This window comes from Solanum verrucosum, unplaced genomic scaffold (genome assembly GCF_900185275.1).
Source record: "Solanum verrucosum unplaced genomic scaffold, falcon-dt-bn FXZP01000108.1, whole genome shotgun sequence".
Classification (NCBI taxonomy): domain Eukaryota; kingdom Viridiplantae; phylum Streptophyta; class Magnoliopsida; order Solanales; family Solanaceae; genus Solanum; species Solanum verrucosum.
Window position 1 is genome coordinate 3,101,725 of NW_026020274.1, and position 15,809 is coordinate 3,117,533.

Sequence of the window (15,809 nt, forward strand, 5' to 3'; positions counted from 1 at the left end):
CATTGGAACTTCTATCACTGAAACAAACTTAGAGAGATGGAGCAAAACAAAAAAATCTATTTGCTAGCAACAATAAAACACCAATATAATAGAGGCAAATTTTATTTCAAAGTTCAGTTGCATAGCATCACTATCACTGAAATCTATTGTCTTTTATTGAGTTAATGTGAAATTAGATCAAAAGTCTTGACAACCAACAAGAAGCACAATGTTTTTCAGAGTAAATTTAGTACTGTAAACTACTGCATCAAATACACAACTACAACGGAATGGATTAATCACTTATTAGGGTGCAAGAAAGCTACCTGGTTGGTCTTGGAATCAAGATCAGCAGCAGTCTCCATCCTGATTCAAACGGGAAATTAAATTAAATACAGTTTAAGTGCCACTAAACGTAATCTTAAATCGACATGTCAGTTGCAAGCAATGCTGGAGAACAGAGCAGTGGGTAAAGAGCAGTCTAGTCCTACACAGATTATATAGACAACAAATAACAACATACCCAGTGTAATGCCACAAGTGGGGGTCTAGGGAGGGTAGAGTGTATGCAGACCTTACCCTTACCTCATGAGAGGTTCTGTTCCCGAAAGATTTATCTAACAGCAAACCCCAGGTAAATGAAGAACCTTAATCAGGGTGAAAACTCACAAGAGACCCTGACATCGGATCAGCTATAAATTATTGAAATCACATAGAAACATATTTTTTTCCTTTTCCTTCGGTGTTACCCCCTCTGTTACATTTTGTGGGTGGGTCCGGAGTATGAGAGTCACACAACTTTATTTTCTACGCAAATTCTGACATAGAATCTTCAAGTCTGAAATAAAATTTTAAGAAACTACATAAAAAGTACAATGAGTACTAAAAGTTAATAATTCAAAATATAAGACAATCATGGTCAAAGAAAACACTTGACTCTTTTCACCCAAAGATTAGGGGGTTGGAGCAAAATTCACTGATACACAAAAACTTCAAGTATTTGAGATATCAGTAGCTACCTCCACACTAAAGTAAAATCCATTTGATAGGACGAAGAACAATGTGATAACATACTCAGTACATGAGATAGATCAAGGACAAAATTTACCATACTCAACCTGTTGCTTATTACCTCAACATAAGTGGCCGAAAAATCATCTAATTTTTCATTGATTCCACTTCCATCAGGAGCTGTTCCCTGGATACCTTTGCTTCTTCAGTGCACCAGTCAAATGGTTCCTCATGCAGTCCTTCAGTGCACCAGTCAAATGTGAATAAGATTCAACAGAAATTTGCACATACTTCGGTTTCTTGATTTGCTGTTTACTCTGAAATACAACGGAAACCAAAACATAAATCACCGAGACAAGACAAATGAATGAAGATTTCTCACAATGTAGAACTGTCAAAACAATTCGACATTAATTTACCAACCTGAAAACTATGTCTTCTTCTTTCTAGCACAAATAAGATTGTAATGTAGAGACTAGAGAAGCAAACAAAATTTCAGAACTAAACTAGAACTTATAATTTGTCAGGTTAATTTTAAGACCAGCATCCATCAAATCTCAACCTAAAACTATAAGATTCAAAATTTAGATAAATGTAGTAGTTCTTTGCTAGCATTGACCAAATTAAGCAACATTTTTTTTAAACAAGTACTCTTATATTAAAGGTCAACATGGAAGCCTTGTTGTAGATGAAAACGTGTTAACAGATTGTCTTAAGGAAAAAGGAATGAAGAATTACGACTAGATAATCTAATAGCTTGTAGGTCCTAGGTCAAGGAGTAAGCAGAAGATAAAAAAAGAAATTAACTTGTATATAACATGATCCTTTCCAATTATATAGATATCAACTAACAAACTTGTTCAACCAGAGGCAACCCCAACCCGCGGCCTCGAGGCGTCCTGCCCAAAGGCCACCCCCCACCCCACCCCCGGCCTCGAGGCGTCCTTCCCCGAGGCCACCCCACCCCAACCCCCGGCCTCGAGGCGTCCTACCCCGAGGCCGGCCCCACCCCCACCCCAGACTCAAGGCGCCTTTCCACGAGGCCGCCCCCCACCCCACCCGCAAACTCGAGGCGCCCTGCCCCAAGGCAGCCCACCACCCCTCATCCCCGAGGCCGAACCCCACCCCCACACCCGGCCTTGAGGCGTCCTGCCCCGAGGCCGCTCCCACCCCTACCCCACCCCAGCCTCGAGGCGCCTTGCCACGAGGCCGCCCACCACCCCACCCAAAGCCTCGAGGCGCCCTGCCCCGAGGCCGCCCCCCACCCAACCCGCGGCCTCAAGGCGCCCTGCCCCGAGGCAGTCCCCCACCACACCTGAGGCCTCGAGGCGCCCTGCCCAGAGGCCACCCCCTACCCACCATCGGCCTCGAGGTGTCCTGCCCATCCCCACCCCCGGCCTCGAGGCATCCTTCCCCGAGGCCACCCCACCCTCGGCCTTGAGGCGTCCTGCCCCGAGGCCACCCCCTTCCCACCCTCGGCCTACAGGCGTCCTGCCCCGAGGCAAGCCCTAACCCTTTCCAACCATGACCTCGAGGTATCCTGCCCCGAGGCCACCCCCCGTCCTTTCCACCCCCGACCTCAAGGCATCCTGCCCGAGGCCACCCCGCTCCCACCCACGGCCTCGAGGCGTCCTGCCCCAAGGCCACCACCATCCCACCCCCGACCTCGAGGCGTCTTGCCCCGAGGCCAGCCCTCTCCCCACCCTCGGCCTCGAGGCATCCTGCCCCGAGGCCATCCCCCTTCCCACCCCCGACCTCGAGGCGTCCTGCCTCGAGGCCACCCCTTCCCACCCCCGGACTCGAGGAGTGCTGCCCCGAGGCCACCACCACCCCACCCCCGAGGCTTCTTGCCCCGAGGCCACCCTCCTCCCCACCTTCAGCCTCGAGGCATCCTGCCCCGAGGCCACCCCTTTCCCCACCCCCGACCTCAAGGTCTTACCCCGAGGCCACCCACCTCCCCACCCTCGGCCTCGAGGGATCCTGCCCTGAGGCCATCCCCTTTTCCACCCCCGACCTCGAGGCGTCTTGCCTCGAGGCCACCCCCCTCCCACCCCCGACCTCGAGGCGTGCTGCCCCGAGGCCACCACCACCCCACCCCCGGCCTCAAGGCGTCTTACCCCGAGGCCACCCCTCTCCCCACCCTCGGCCTCGAGGCATCCTGCCCCGAGGCCACCCCCCCACCCCCAACCTTGAGGCATCCTGCCCCGAGGCCACCCCCCACCCCCGACCTCGAGGAGTCCTGCCTCGAGGCACCCTCCCCCGAGGTCCCCCCCGTTCCCCCTCCCACCGCGACCTCGAGGCGTCTTGCCTCAAGGCCACCCTTTCCCACTGCCGACCTCGAGGAGTCCTGCCTCGAGCCCACCCCGAACTCATGGCGTCCTGCCCTGAGGTCCCCCCCGCCCCATCCCCGTTCCCCACCCCGACCTCAAGGCATCCAGCCCCGAAGCCACCCCCCCACCCTCGGCCTCGAGGCATCCTTCCCTGAGGCCCCCCTTCCCTCCCCCCCACCCCCGACCTCGAGGCGTCCTTCCCCGAGGCCCCACCTCCCGCGCCTTGAGGTGTCCTCCCCCGAGGCCCCCTACCCCCCTTCGCCTCGAGACGCCTTGCTCCGAGGCCTCCCTACAACCTCCCTCACCCTACCTCCTACCCCCTGCCTCAAGGCATCTTGCTCCGAAGTCGTCCCCTCCCCACCCTGCCTCAAGGCGCCTTCGCCCCCGCCTTGAGGCGCCGTTCCCCGAGCCCCACACCCCCTATTTTTGTGTGCACTGACATTTCATCAGCTTTAGAGAAGAAAGATATTAGAAGTTTACCTCAACAAGCCAATCAACTCATATAGCGCGCATGCCCAATTGATGTCTTTCTGTACTTTCGCCATGAAATCTGTGGAAGTCCTTTTCTTTGCCTAGTACAATGATTAAAGTTAACATTACAACATGTTTGATGACAAAATCTTAGCAAAACTGCAATTCATGTTTGATAACAACAACATGCAATTCAAAGAGCTGAAATAAAGATAGAGGGTAAACAGTTTTATACCTCAGAGGCTCGCAATTGTTTGTATCAATGTTGACAATCTTATCCCCTGATTCCATGTCCACAAGTACATCATATATCTGCTGCAGGAATTAAAAATAGATAAATTGTATAAATAGATGTTATAGTTATAATGAAATTCTAGAACAAGGACTACTCTCTGCTGAAAAGATCAAAGACTTCTCACTGTGTCAGAAGTTGACATAGATGGTAGTGATGTTAGGCACAACTGCATCACTTCTTTGAATAGAAACAGGTTTGTTGCTTGGTCCGACAGAGGAGGATGCTGGCAGAACAGCAAACCTGCATTACTGGTGCAAGTAATGCATTAAGAAATGTTCTTAATCCAAAGCCAAAAATGATTCCAAAGTTTGTCACTACTTCAGATACAAGAAACAATCTTTTTCAATTTACTCACATTGCAAAACAGCTAATTAAATCAAAGGTTCATCAAACTGTGAAAAATAAAAATTATCAAAAGTTTCTTATAAATTTTGTCCCTAACAAATTAAGAACACTAATAAAATCATTTAAGGAGACAAAAAACAGGAATTGGTCCACTGATCCACAGTAATGATCTAGAATGCCAGTTGTCCACTTCATGATTTAGAAATTTTTAAACACAAACTGTTGTTTAAATTGACAGCCAAGAAGGACTTTCTACAAATTGACTGACTTTTATCGAAATACTTGAAATGAGAAATGCAATCCAATCACACTGATTTAGAAATTTCTAAACACAAACTGTTGCTAAAATGATTTCGACTCCTGTAAAAGTATTTCAGATCGCGTCAGGCCACAAACAGGGAAGCATTGGAACATGTAAATCATTACAAACCAACCCTATTTCTAAACAGGCTTGCCAGATGCTAGACGAAGTGGAAAGATTTACAGTATATCATTTATAATGCACTTCAGAATTCATATAATGAGAGGGGAAACTAACACAAACTCATTTGACAGTCTCTAAGAGAAGGAAGAAACAAACACAAACTTGATCAAAATGTATTTAAAAGAAGAAGGAGAAATATATATTCATGCTCTCAGAAAAGAGCCAACTATTAACTGCAGAAAAATCGTTTAATGAATACACTTGGAAACACTGATTCTAGACGAACTTTCGGGACAACTTATTATCAAGACGAGGACAAACAAACTTAGTTACATAGATAAATTTGATCATTTTTAAATCAAAATATTAGAACAGGAAATTCAATGGCAGTTAGGCTGCACAAAATTTACATCGACATGAATTAGGTAAAAAGCTCAAGTACATAAGCAGCCGATATCCATAAATGATTTCTCGATGCTCAAAAATAGACAATATGGCAGATTAAAGACTCAAAACAAAGCTAGAGCTCACTGTTAGGTTATTATTTTTTAGAGAAAATTAAATGGTTAGTACTTAGGACAGAAATTTAAACCCGAAGCCACGACATACAAATGTAAGCTTAAATGATCCCAAAACATGAAAATTAAGCTACTATGTGCATTTGTAAAGCAGAATTTTCTTCAGCCTATTAACACTAGAACTTTCTTCAAATGTTCAAAAAGCAAAGTGGACAGATAAACAAAAGAAACAAAAAAGCTGCCCTTTACCTAATCACAGTCGCTAGCTCATTTCTCTACCAAATCGGAGAAAGATGCCTTACGATTCGCTATTGTATGTACTACTTGTCTCATCTTTTAAGACCATTTTATCCAAACATAGGAGAAATTGCTCGCTATGATGTCCGTTGTAAGAAGTCATTATGACCTGCCAAGTAGGTAACCGATTCACTCACATTGCCAAATTTCGAGGAGTTCTTTTGTTTAATATAAGGTTATCCCAACTGGACCTTTACAAGATAGTTAAGAAGAAAGGTATTGAACGTTCCACTAGCACTCATGGAAATTGTATAAAAAGAGAATCAAGAAAGGTTTGTAGGATAGGGAACAGTTTTATAGATTTGGGGAATAATCTCTAATTTGTGACGTATTTATTTAGGATGCATCCACCACGTTCCAATTTGAATAGAATGAGGAATAGTCTCCTAACTCGCTTTGTCAAAAGAAGCAGACGGTATGAAAATCTGAACTTCTAAAACAATCGAAAGAAGCTTGGTAGATTACACTTCAAATGATAGACACAATTGGTAGGCCTCCAAGAATAGGTTTGTTATGATGCAGAATCAATGACAAGATGAGATGGTGCATCAAAAATGAATTGGGGGAAGATGTTTCAAATTTTCCATTCATAATACTTCTTAACCATTAAAAGAATACTTAACCCAAACATATTTTTTAAAAGGATAAAACAGTGAACTTGTTTATACAGGGGAAGTCAATAATCAAAGAATTCAACTACCAAATATCACAATCTCGACCCAAAAAAAAAAAGAAATCCCGCAAATCCTTGCATATCAAAACCCCTTATTTGATTTCTCAATCATTTTTTCACGAAACCCCACTTAACATTAACCATTTTACTTATTTAATCCAAGAAAGAAAACCCCAGAAAAAAAAAATCACAAAATCCACCTACATTTTCCTTCCGTACACAAATTAACGCAAGAAACCCCATAACTAACAAACAAAAAAGTGAATCATCAAACCAGTAATCAAAAACATAGAAAGACTCACAAGTTTGGAGGAATGAGAAATCGAGTAGAGACAGTTGTGTGATTGGAGATATTAGAAAGTACCGGTCGTTTCTTAGCCGCTCCAGCATTCAATTTTCCGTTTCTTAGCCGCCATTGCTTGTCTCTTCGCCACAGAGGAACGCCTTTTCTGGGTAGTCGTCTTCTCCTCCTTCTAATATAAAACGTCTTCAAGAAAACGAAGAAGAAAGTTGTTATCTTCAAGTAAATGCGGGAAAAGAGGGGTGATTTGAATTGACTATCCGTTGGGAGCTGACAACGGAAGGATCAACATTTTTTTGAATTACAATTTTGAAGGGATTCGTTCTTGACTTTGGTGCACCCAGAAAAAAGCTCGCGCTTCCCCTTTGTTTTTACTTTCTATTTTTTGGAAAAGATAAATTCAAATTATAAGTAGTAATTATATGGTAATTGACAGATTATATTAATAGAAATAAAAATTTTGTTATAAGGAATGAAATATGTGACCTTCTACTAGGTTTAGTATATTTAAATTGAATTTAATTGAATTTGAAAGCAATGTTTAAATTTAAAGTTAGAAAATGAAATTTATTAAAGTTAAATTATGAGCAAGTATTGAAACAATAATATATTCGGTAAAATCTCACGAGTTAGCTAGATTCAAAGAAGATGGTGTGTAAGGTTTTGTTTCAAAAATTTAAAATTATAGTTGGAGATTATTTTGAATTAGTTTTTGTTATTAAACTAGCCACATCTGGAAAAAAAAAAGCTTCATGAAGTTCATTTCACAAAAAATTGAACTGTATTTTCACGTCCAAACACAATAAAAAGAATGATATATTTTAGGCATTTTCTCCAAGTACTTATAATTATATACATTCTACTCTAAGACAAGAAAGGTTATCGTGATTCATGAACTACAAAATGTGAGAATGTATAGAATTACTATCATGAGTTAACATTCCGGAAGATTTGCACTTGTATTTCAACATTCAAACACACATGAAGGTTCTTTTTTTAAGCATAAATCTAAATACGTTGATATCAAACAAGTCAAAAGATCCTTATGATTGCAATTCACTCTTCATTCTTATTTTTGCTAGTTGTTACTAAAATAATTTGAACTACCCTAAAAAATTAAAATTACTTGATTCAAGTTAAATTTCTCGAAAAAAATCGATACACAAAGAAAATTAGAAGGAAACTACTAACTACTAAAAGTAAGAAATATAAAAATTAATAAGAAGATAGATGGAGATTACATAACTATAAAGCATGCAATGCAATGATCGACTTTTTGTAGATTAAATCTAAATGTGAATATGAAATTATAGCTCCGATTTTGTATATTATTTGGTTCTAAATTGAATGAGCACTGATTTTGATAAGGGCAAATTTTGCAATGAATGGTTATCCGGGTGTATCTTTCATTTCAACTTCCTATAAATAATACTACCTCTGTCCATTTTTAATCGTCATAGTCTTACCGTCTAACCGTTGATACTCTGCATCATCACAGAGAATTCAATTTCACCGGATTCATGTCGGAGACAGCAGGGCAGTCATTACACCATTCGTGCAGATTGTTACTTATGCAACAAGGAATTTCACTAATTTTTAGAGTCAAATTATGATAACTCTTACTAATATTTTACGATATATTTTTTCATTATATTGATATACAAAAAATTAGAATTTATAATACTTTTCGTATAGTTTTTGAATATTTAATTTTTTTTGTTTAAATATCGAATTAATGTAATCTAATTTAACTTTGAAATTAGTCAAATTGACTTTCGAAAAGGGTAACATGACAATTAAAAAGAGGATAGAGGGAGTATGCTTTAAGATAATAATTTCACAACAGACACACTACTTGTAATGATTGAAAAATAATTACACCCTCTTAGAAAAAATATAATATTTGATGAATGGTTATATAGCGTAAAAATTGAGAGTATATAACATATTTAACCGCTCGGTTACAATATATTTTAACTCAAGAATATTGGTATGCCCTAAAATGCACCTCTTCATGGAGGTGACTTGTCCTTCTCATTAGTAATTGTAATTAGACACTTCAACTCAAGATATAATCCTGATTTTTGGCTTTTCAACCCCTTAATAAAGGATTAGTTGTGCTTAAGCACTTGTCTCACCGAAGTGGGGGCCTTAAGGAAAAAGACACAAAAAAGTAAAGTATCAAAAAATCAAGCAAATTATTTTCTAAATTGTGGCCTTCGGTACTGACAAATACGTCTTTGCTGTAGTTGGCAAAAAGTATATGATTTTCAATTTTACGTATAAGTATATCACTGTCTCTCTTTTATCGTAATTATTATTATTTCAATGATCATATTATTTCATTTAAATTTATCACATAACACCCTAGTACGATGGTGACACCTTTCCATTTCAAGTTATCATGTCTTTAAGTAACATCTTAATCTATTTTTCTAAATCTTAAATATTTTTGCAAACAACTTCAGTTTGTCAAAGTCATCTTATATTTTTTATACTGAAGGAAGTAATCTTGTACACAACAACATACAATTTACCAACATGAAATTGAGACAAAAGTTAAAAAGTTTCCATAACACTCTTTTATATAAGGAGATTAGATATTTCTTAGAGAAGAAATCAGAAGCGTGGGGTGGGGGCCAACAAAAAAGAAGAAATGAAGGGTGTAATGACAAAAGTAGCCATGTGTTGAGACAAAAGAACTTTATCACATAGGTGGCGGAGTTAGAAATTCAAACAAGAGAGCTCAAAAAAATTAAATCTTGTGCTAAAGGATTTATAAATACGGAAAAGGGTCAAAATTGCCCCTGAATTATGTGAAATAGACCATTTATATCCTTCGTTACATTTTGGGATAAAAAATGCCCCTGTTGTTATCCTAAGAGACCACAAATACCCTCAAGAGTTAACACCCCAAATTTTTATTGACGTGGCAAGCCACGTGGGACTAATCCTTCCACCTAGTGTTGCCAACTAGGATTCACTACAAAAGAACTAGACATTTACCGGCAACAACAATCGCCACAAAAGCCCAGAAAATCGTCACTAAAAGTTTATAATATTAAATTTTAATTTTGTGTTTTTTTCTTCATTGTTTTTAAAAAACAAAAAATGATATCGATTAAGTAGGAGTTTGAAGACACTGTATGTTTTATTTTTATGTCATATGTAAATGTATAAAATGTACAATGATGCATTATATAATAGGAGATTTGAATTGAGAAGTAATTTTGATGATTTTTCGTAATAATATTGCATTTTTTTAATATTGATATTGCAAGTCATTTATTTAGAAAATTAGGTTGCAATTGATAATTAATTATCATATATTTTTGTTGAAAAAATAGGTTTTACTAGCGAATGGTTGTTGGAGCCTTAGTCGCCACTAAAAATCATTCATAACCTTTAGTGGCAATATTTTGGGAATTTGTGGCGACAAAGGTCAAGTTCTTTTGTAGTGAATTTTAGTTGGCAACGCTTGGGTGGAGGGATTAGTCTCATGTGGCTTGCCACGTCACTAAAAATTTGGAGTGTTAACTCTTGAGGGTAATTGTGGTCTCCTGGGATAACGACGGGGTATTTTTTATCCCAAAATGTAATGGAGGGTATATGTGGTCTATTTCGCATAGTTCAGGGGCAATTTTGACCCTTTTATATATATACATATAAAATCATTTTTATCCTATTTATATAGTATACTATTTCAACAAAGGCGTTCAATTGGACCCCTCTGCCTCGGCCCCTACATATAGACATAGAACCAGCCAGAAGGCATATTAGTACAAACAAAATCTTCCAAACCATCACAGCAATAATACCCCCTATGGCCAACCCTGTCCTACAACACTGTGTCAAGTGTCAATCTTGACAATGAATCTAATTGAAGACAGATATATTTGGAGGAAAATCAAGATTTCTGAAAATTCCATTTGTTTCCTTTCTTTTACATAAAATTCTCTGTTGTGCATTTCCAACACCAGTAAACCATGATAAAGAAATCATTGCAGATAACCTCTTATGACTATATTTGGTGCAACTGAAATAGAAGTACAGTAGATCAGAGAGTACATACACACCCTCATTGTCATCATAATCATGTCAGGCAAACTAACAGTCATCTTATTCTTCTTGTTTTTCAACATATCTTTTTTATTCCCAACATCCATTTCTGGTTTAAATCAAGAAGGGGTTTCTTTAATGTCATGGCTTTCCACTATTAACTCTTCTGCTTCTGTTGCACCTTTCTCTTCATGGAATCCAAGTCATGAAAATCCATGCAAATGGGATTATATCCAATGCACCAGTAATGGATTTGTTTCAGATATCAAGATCAGGTCGATCAATCTTCCCGCGATATTCCCAAGTCAAGTTCTTTCTTTTCACTTTCTGGAAGTGCTAATTTTATCAAATTGTAACCTCACTGGTGAAATTCCTGCTTTTATTGGAAACTTGTCATCGTCTCTGAGGATTTTGGATCTCAGTTTCAATGCTCTAACAGGAAGTATTCCACCTGAAATAGGAAGATTATCACAGCTGAAGCAACTTTTGTTGAGTTCTAATTTCTTTGAAGGTCAGATACCAAAGGAGATAGGAAGATGTTCTGAATTGCAGCAGCTTGAGCTCTTTGACAATCAGTTTTCTGGAAAGATACCTGAAGAGATCGGTCAGTTAACGAGTCTTGAAATCTTTCGTGCTGGTGGGAACGTGGGAATTCAAGGAGAAATCCCAATGCAGATATCAAGCTGCAAAGAGTTGATCATTTTGGGTCTTGCAGATACCGGTGTTACGGGTCAGATTCCACATAGTATAGGTGAACTCAAGAAGCTGCAGACTCTTGCTGTTTACACAGCTAATTTGACTGGTGAAATCCCTCCAGAAATTGGGAATTGCACTTCTTTAGAAGAATTGTTTGTCTATGAGAATCAAATTACAGGAGAAATTCCAAGTGAACTCGGTCTCTTGAAGAATCTTAAGAAGGTTTTGCTTTGGAAGAACAATCTGACGGGGGAAATTCCAGGAAATCTTGGAAACTGTTCAAGTTTGAAAGTGATTGATTTCTCTGTGAACTATCTATATGGTGAAATCCCTCCATCTTTCGAGAATTTAGGCACATTGGAGGAGCTTCTATTATCAGAAAACAGCATTTCTGGAGAAATCCCATACTATATTGGCAACTTTTCCAGCTTGAAGCAGCTTGAATTGGACAACAACAACATTTCAGGTGTGATTCCACCTACCATTGGGAAACTAAAGGAGCTAAATCTGTTTTTCGCTTGGCAGAATCAACTTCACGGGAGCATACCGACTGAGCTAGCAGATTGTCGGAAACTTCAGTCTTTGGATCTTTCTCACAATTCCTTACAGGGTCCATCCCAAACACTTTATTCAATCTCAGGAACTTGACTAAGCTGCTGCTGATATCAAATGTTCTGTCCGGTGGAATTCCACCTGATATTGGAAATTGCACCAGCTTATCCAGATTACGCCTTGGATCAAACAGGTTAGATGGTCCAATTCCTCCAGAAATAGGGAGTCTACCGAGTTTGAGTTATCTTGAACTGTCGGAAAATCAATTCACTGGATCAATCCCTCCAGCTATTGGCAACTGTCCGCAGCTAGAAATGGTTGATCTTCATGGAAACAATCTTCAAGGAACAGTTCCTTCCTCTTTTGTGTCCCTCACTGGTCTTAATATATTAGACCTATCCATGAACAGAATATCAGGTAACATTCCAGAAGATATAGGGAAACTCATATTACTGAACAAACTCATACTGAATGGAAACAACATAGACGGAACAGTTCCTAAATCACTTGAACTCTGCCAGGATTTGCAGTTGTTGGATTTAAGCAGCAACAGACTCGCGGGCTTAATCCCTGAAGAGATTGGTAACCTTCAAGGACTAGATATTCTGTTCAATGTAAGTCGTAATTTTCTGACCGGACAGATTCCTGAAAGCTTCTCTAACCTCTCCAAGCTAGCCAACATGGATATTTCTCATAACATGTTGACTGGAAGTCTTAGAGTACTCAGTAACCTTGATAACCTTGTTTCTCTGAATGTTTCATACAATAACTTTTCTGGTGTTCTTCCTAACACAAAATTCTTTCAAAGTCTCCCTCCTAGCACTTTTATTGGTAATCAAGAGCTCTGCACTGACAGAGCTGCATGCCACTTAAGTGGTGATCACCATGGATTAAAATCCATAAAGAAGATCACCATTGCTATTGTACTCAGCATTTTCATGACCATGCTAATTGTGACAGCTTCTATTGCCATCTTTATCCGAACACAGGGAGAGATATGTCAGAAGGACGACGAAGAAAATGGTTTGCAGTGGGAATTCACCCCATTCCGAAAGCTTAGCTTCTCTGTAACTGATGTAGTGCCAAGACTTAGTGAATCTAACATTGTTGGAAAGGGCTGCTCAAGCTTTGTTTATCGCGTTGAGACTCCATCAGGACAGGTGATCGCAGTGAAGAAACTATTGGCTAAGAAAATCGGTGAGGTTCCTCAGAGGGACTTTTTTTCTGCAGAAGTTAGAACACTGGGATCAATCAGGCATAAAAACATAGTGAGGCTTCTTGGATGTTGTAATAATGGCAAAACAAGATTGTTGTTGTTTGATTACATTAGTAACGGGAGTTTATCGGGACTTCTCCATGAGAAGAGGGTATTTCTGGATTGGGATGCTAGGTTTAATATCATATTAGGAGCAGCTCAGGGCTTAGCTTATCTTCACCATGACTGTAGTCCTCCTATAGTCCATCGCGATATCAAAACCAATAACATTTTGGTAGGTCCACAGTTTGAAGCTTTTCTTGCAGATTTTGGACTTGCAAAGCTATTAAACACATCATCAGATACTTCAAGAGCTTCCACCATAATAGCTGGTTCCTATGGGTATATAGCTCCGGGTGAGTACATTTCCTCAAATTTCCGCCCTATATATTCAAATATTTATTAAGTGCTCAACATTTTGATAACATGATTATGCTAGTACTATTGAATATTAGCTTTAAAAAAACACTTGAAGTTCACTATATTAGTCTTGTACCCCGTGAAATTCGCTGTGCAAGACATATAGTAGGTATATATACTATGTTTGGACAGCATTCTAAATGTTTTGGTCCTACATTGCAGAATATGGATATAGTCTAAGAATAACTGAGAAGAGTGATGTCTATAGCTATGGCATTGTGCTTCTCGAGGTCCTAACGGGGATGGAACCAACTGATTCCCGGATACCAGAAGGCACCCACATTGTCACTTGGGTCAATCAGGAGCTAAGAGTAAAACATAAGGAATTCACAACAATTCTTGATCAGCAATTACTTTTAAGGTCTGGTACACAAACTCAGGAGATGCTTCAAGTTCTTGGGGTGGCACTACTTTGTGTTAACCCATGCGCGAATGAAAGACCAACAATGAAGGATGTAGCAGCAATGCTAATGGAAATCAGGCACGAAAATGAAGATCTTGAGAAGCCTAATCGAGGAGTGGTACCGAATCCTAAAGAAGCAATTAGTTGTCCTAGTTTCTCTGGTTCATCTCAACCTCTCATCAGATCCCCTCCTCAGTAACTCTAGTTAACTTAGCCTCTCTCTAGTTCTAACTAGTTGATTCTTTCAAGTAACTAATAAGGATGTATAGATTATCAATATTCATTTCACAAAATAAGAACATTACTCTTTCTAGTCCCGACTATAAGTCGTTTTGACAAACTAAATTCGTTATTGTAGTATAAATGAAGAAGGATCATTTTATTTTTCCTTCCAATTTGTGCAACTACCCTAGAAGAAATGTCAAAAAGTGATCCCTACAACTATTCAATTAAACAAATGCAAGAAAAGAGGGCAATATCTCCCAGATCATTAGACTTAACATTTCCAAAAAACAGCTAATTTAGCTTATAATGATGAAGTAAAAATTAAGAGAGTAAAAGTACAAGAACAATTGTCCTCATTAAAATGACAGTAAACCAATATTATTATGTGATGATTGATTAAATGAGAAGCATAAATATGTGATGATTAAAGATTAGGAACCAAATATCAACCATAGAAAGTATAGCAGCAATAGCAGTCTCAGAGTCCAAACTGGGGCCTCTGATTGCCAGGGGTGTATGTAGCCTTTTGGTTACAGGTTCAACTAAATCCGTAACTTTCAACACGCAATATATAAATACGTATGTAAAAATCAACTAAAATTTCAAGACTCTCAACAAATATTAGATGTGACACCCTAATTTTAACAGTACAATGAGTTCGACATTGAGAATCTTAAAAAAAATTGAACTCATTAAATTTAAATCTTAGATCTGTCTTGAACTCTAGCTTGTGGGGTGATGATAAAAAGGCAAGGTTGTGACAAGATCTTTGTTGGAACTATGTAAACTGAATCATGTAGTATGGGGAAAGGAAGGGACCATCATTCCCTACCAATTTCTTTACAAATCATTTTCACAAAAGATGAAAAAGAATCAGCTCACCATGTTCTTGAAAGGTACATTGCATTTTAGGCCATGTGATATCAAACCTTTTTTAGGCCCACAAGTAGGTTACAGTAATACATCAATTTTCAAAGTATGCATTATGTAAGTTGATACTTTCTATAACCTCTATGAGAATATAAGGTATTAATCAAATGGTTCTTCTTATTCCAAGCATTTGATTAATAACTACTCATTGCTAATATGAAAATAATTCTTTTTTGAATAATTTTTCTACCATCACTTATTAGCAACAATTGAAAATAATCCTGACTTAAAAGATGTTATTGAGTAATCCAATGAATAGATTCAAATAGAATGGAGTGGATACTAATAGGCTATATTGCTCGAACTCTGGTGTCGGTATCCAATATGGCTACGGATCCAGAGGTTGGATTCTTCATTACATTATTTTTAGTATTCAGGGGTATGGTTCCTAGGGATGCTGGGATACAACCAATAATTGTATATTATGGAATATACAGTATATATTTTGATATATTAAATTTATTAAACTAAATCTAATAAAATTTAATTCTTAATAAACGCCTAAAACTTATATTCATAAGATATGTAATAGCAAATCATATTCATACTTTATATATATGTACTCAAAGCACCCAAGGTACATACCACATCCAGTACGTGACATGGATATGGCAAAGATTTTGAA

At 38.9% G+C, this 15,809-nt stretch overlaps 2 protein-coding genes across 2 annotated transcripts in view; one reads left to right on the plus strand and one right to left on the minus strand.

The window, feature by feature from the left end:
• LOC125833865 (pathogen-related protein-like) overlaps positions 1–15,809 on the minus strand; it is a 95,838-nt gene that overhangs the window by 26,031 nt on the left and 53,998 nt on the right. The window lies entirely within an intron of this gene.
• LOC125834159 (LRR receptor-like serine/threonine-protein kinase RGI1) lies at positions 10,685–14,374 on the plus strand. Its single transcript, XM_049513355.1, is given in 3 exon segments — positions 10,685–11,994; positions 11,997–13,562; positions 13,789–14,374. Coding segments are annotated over 3 exon segments (3,261 nt in total). The 5' UTR covers positions 10,685–10,739; the 3' UTR covers positions 14,229–14,374.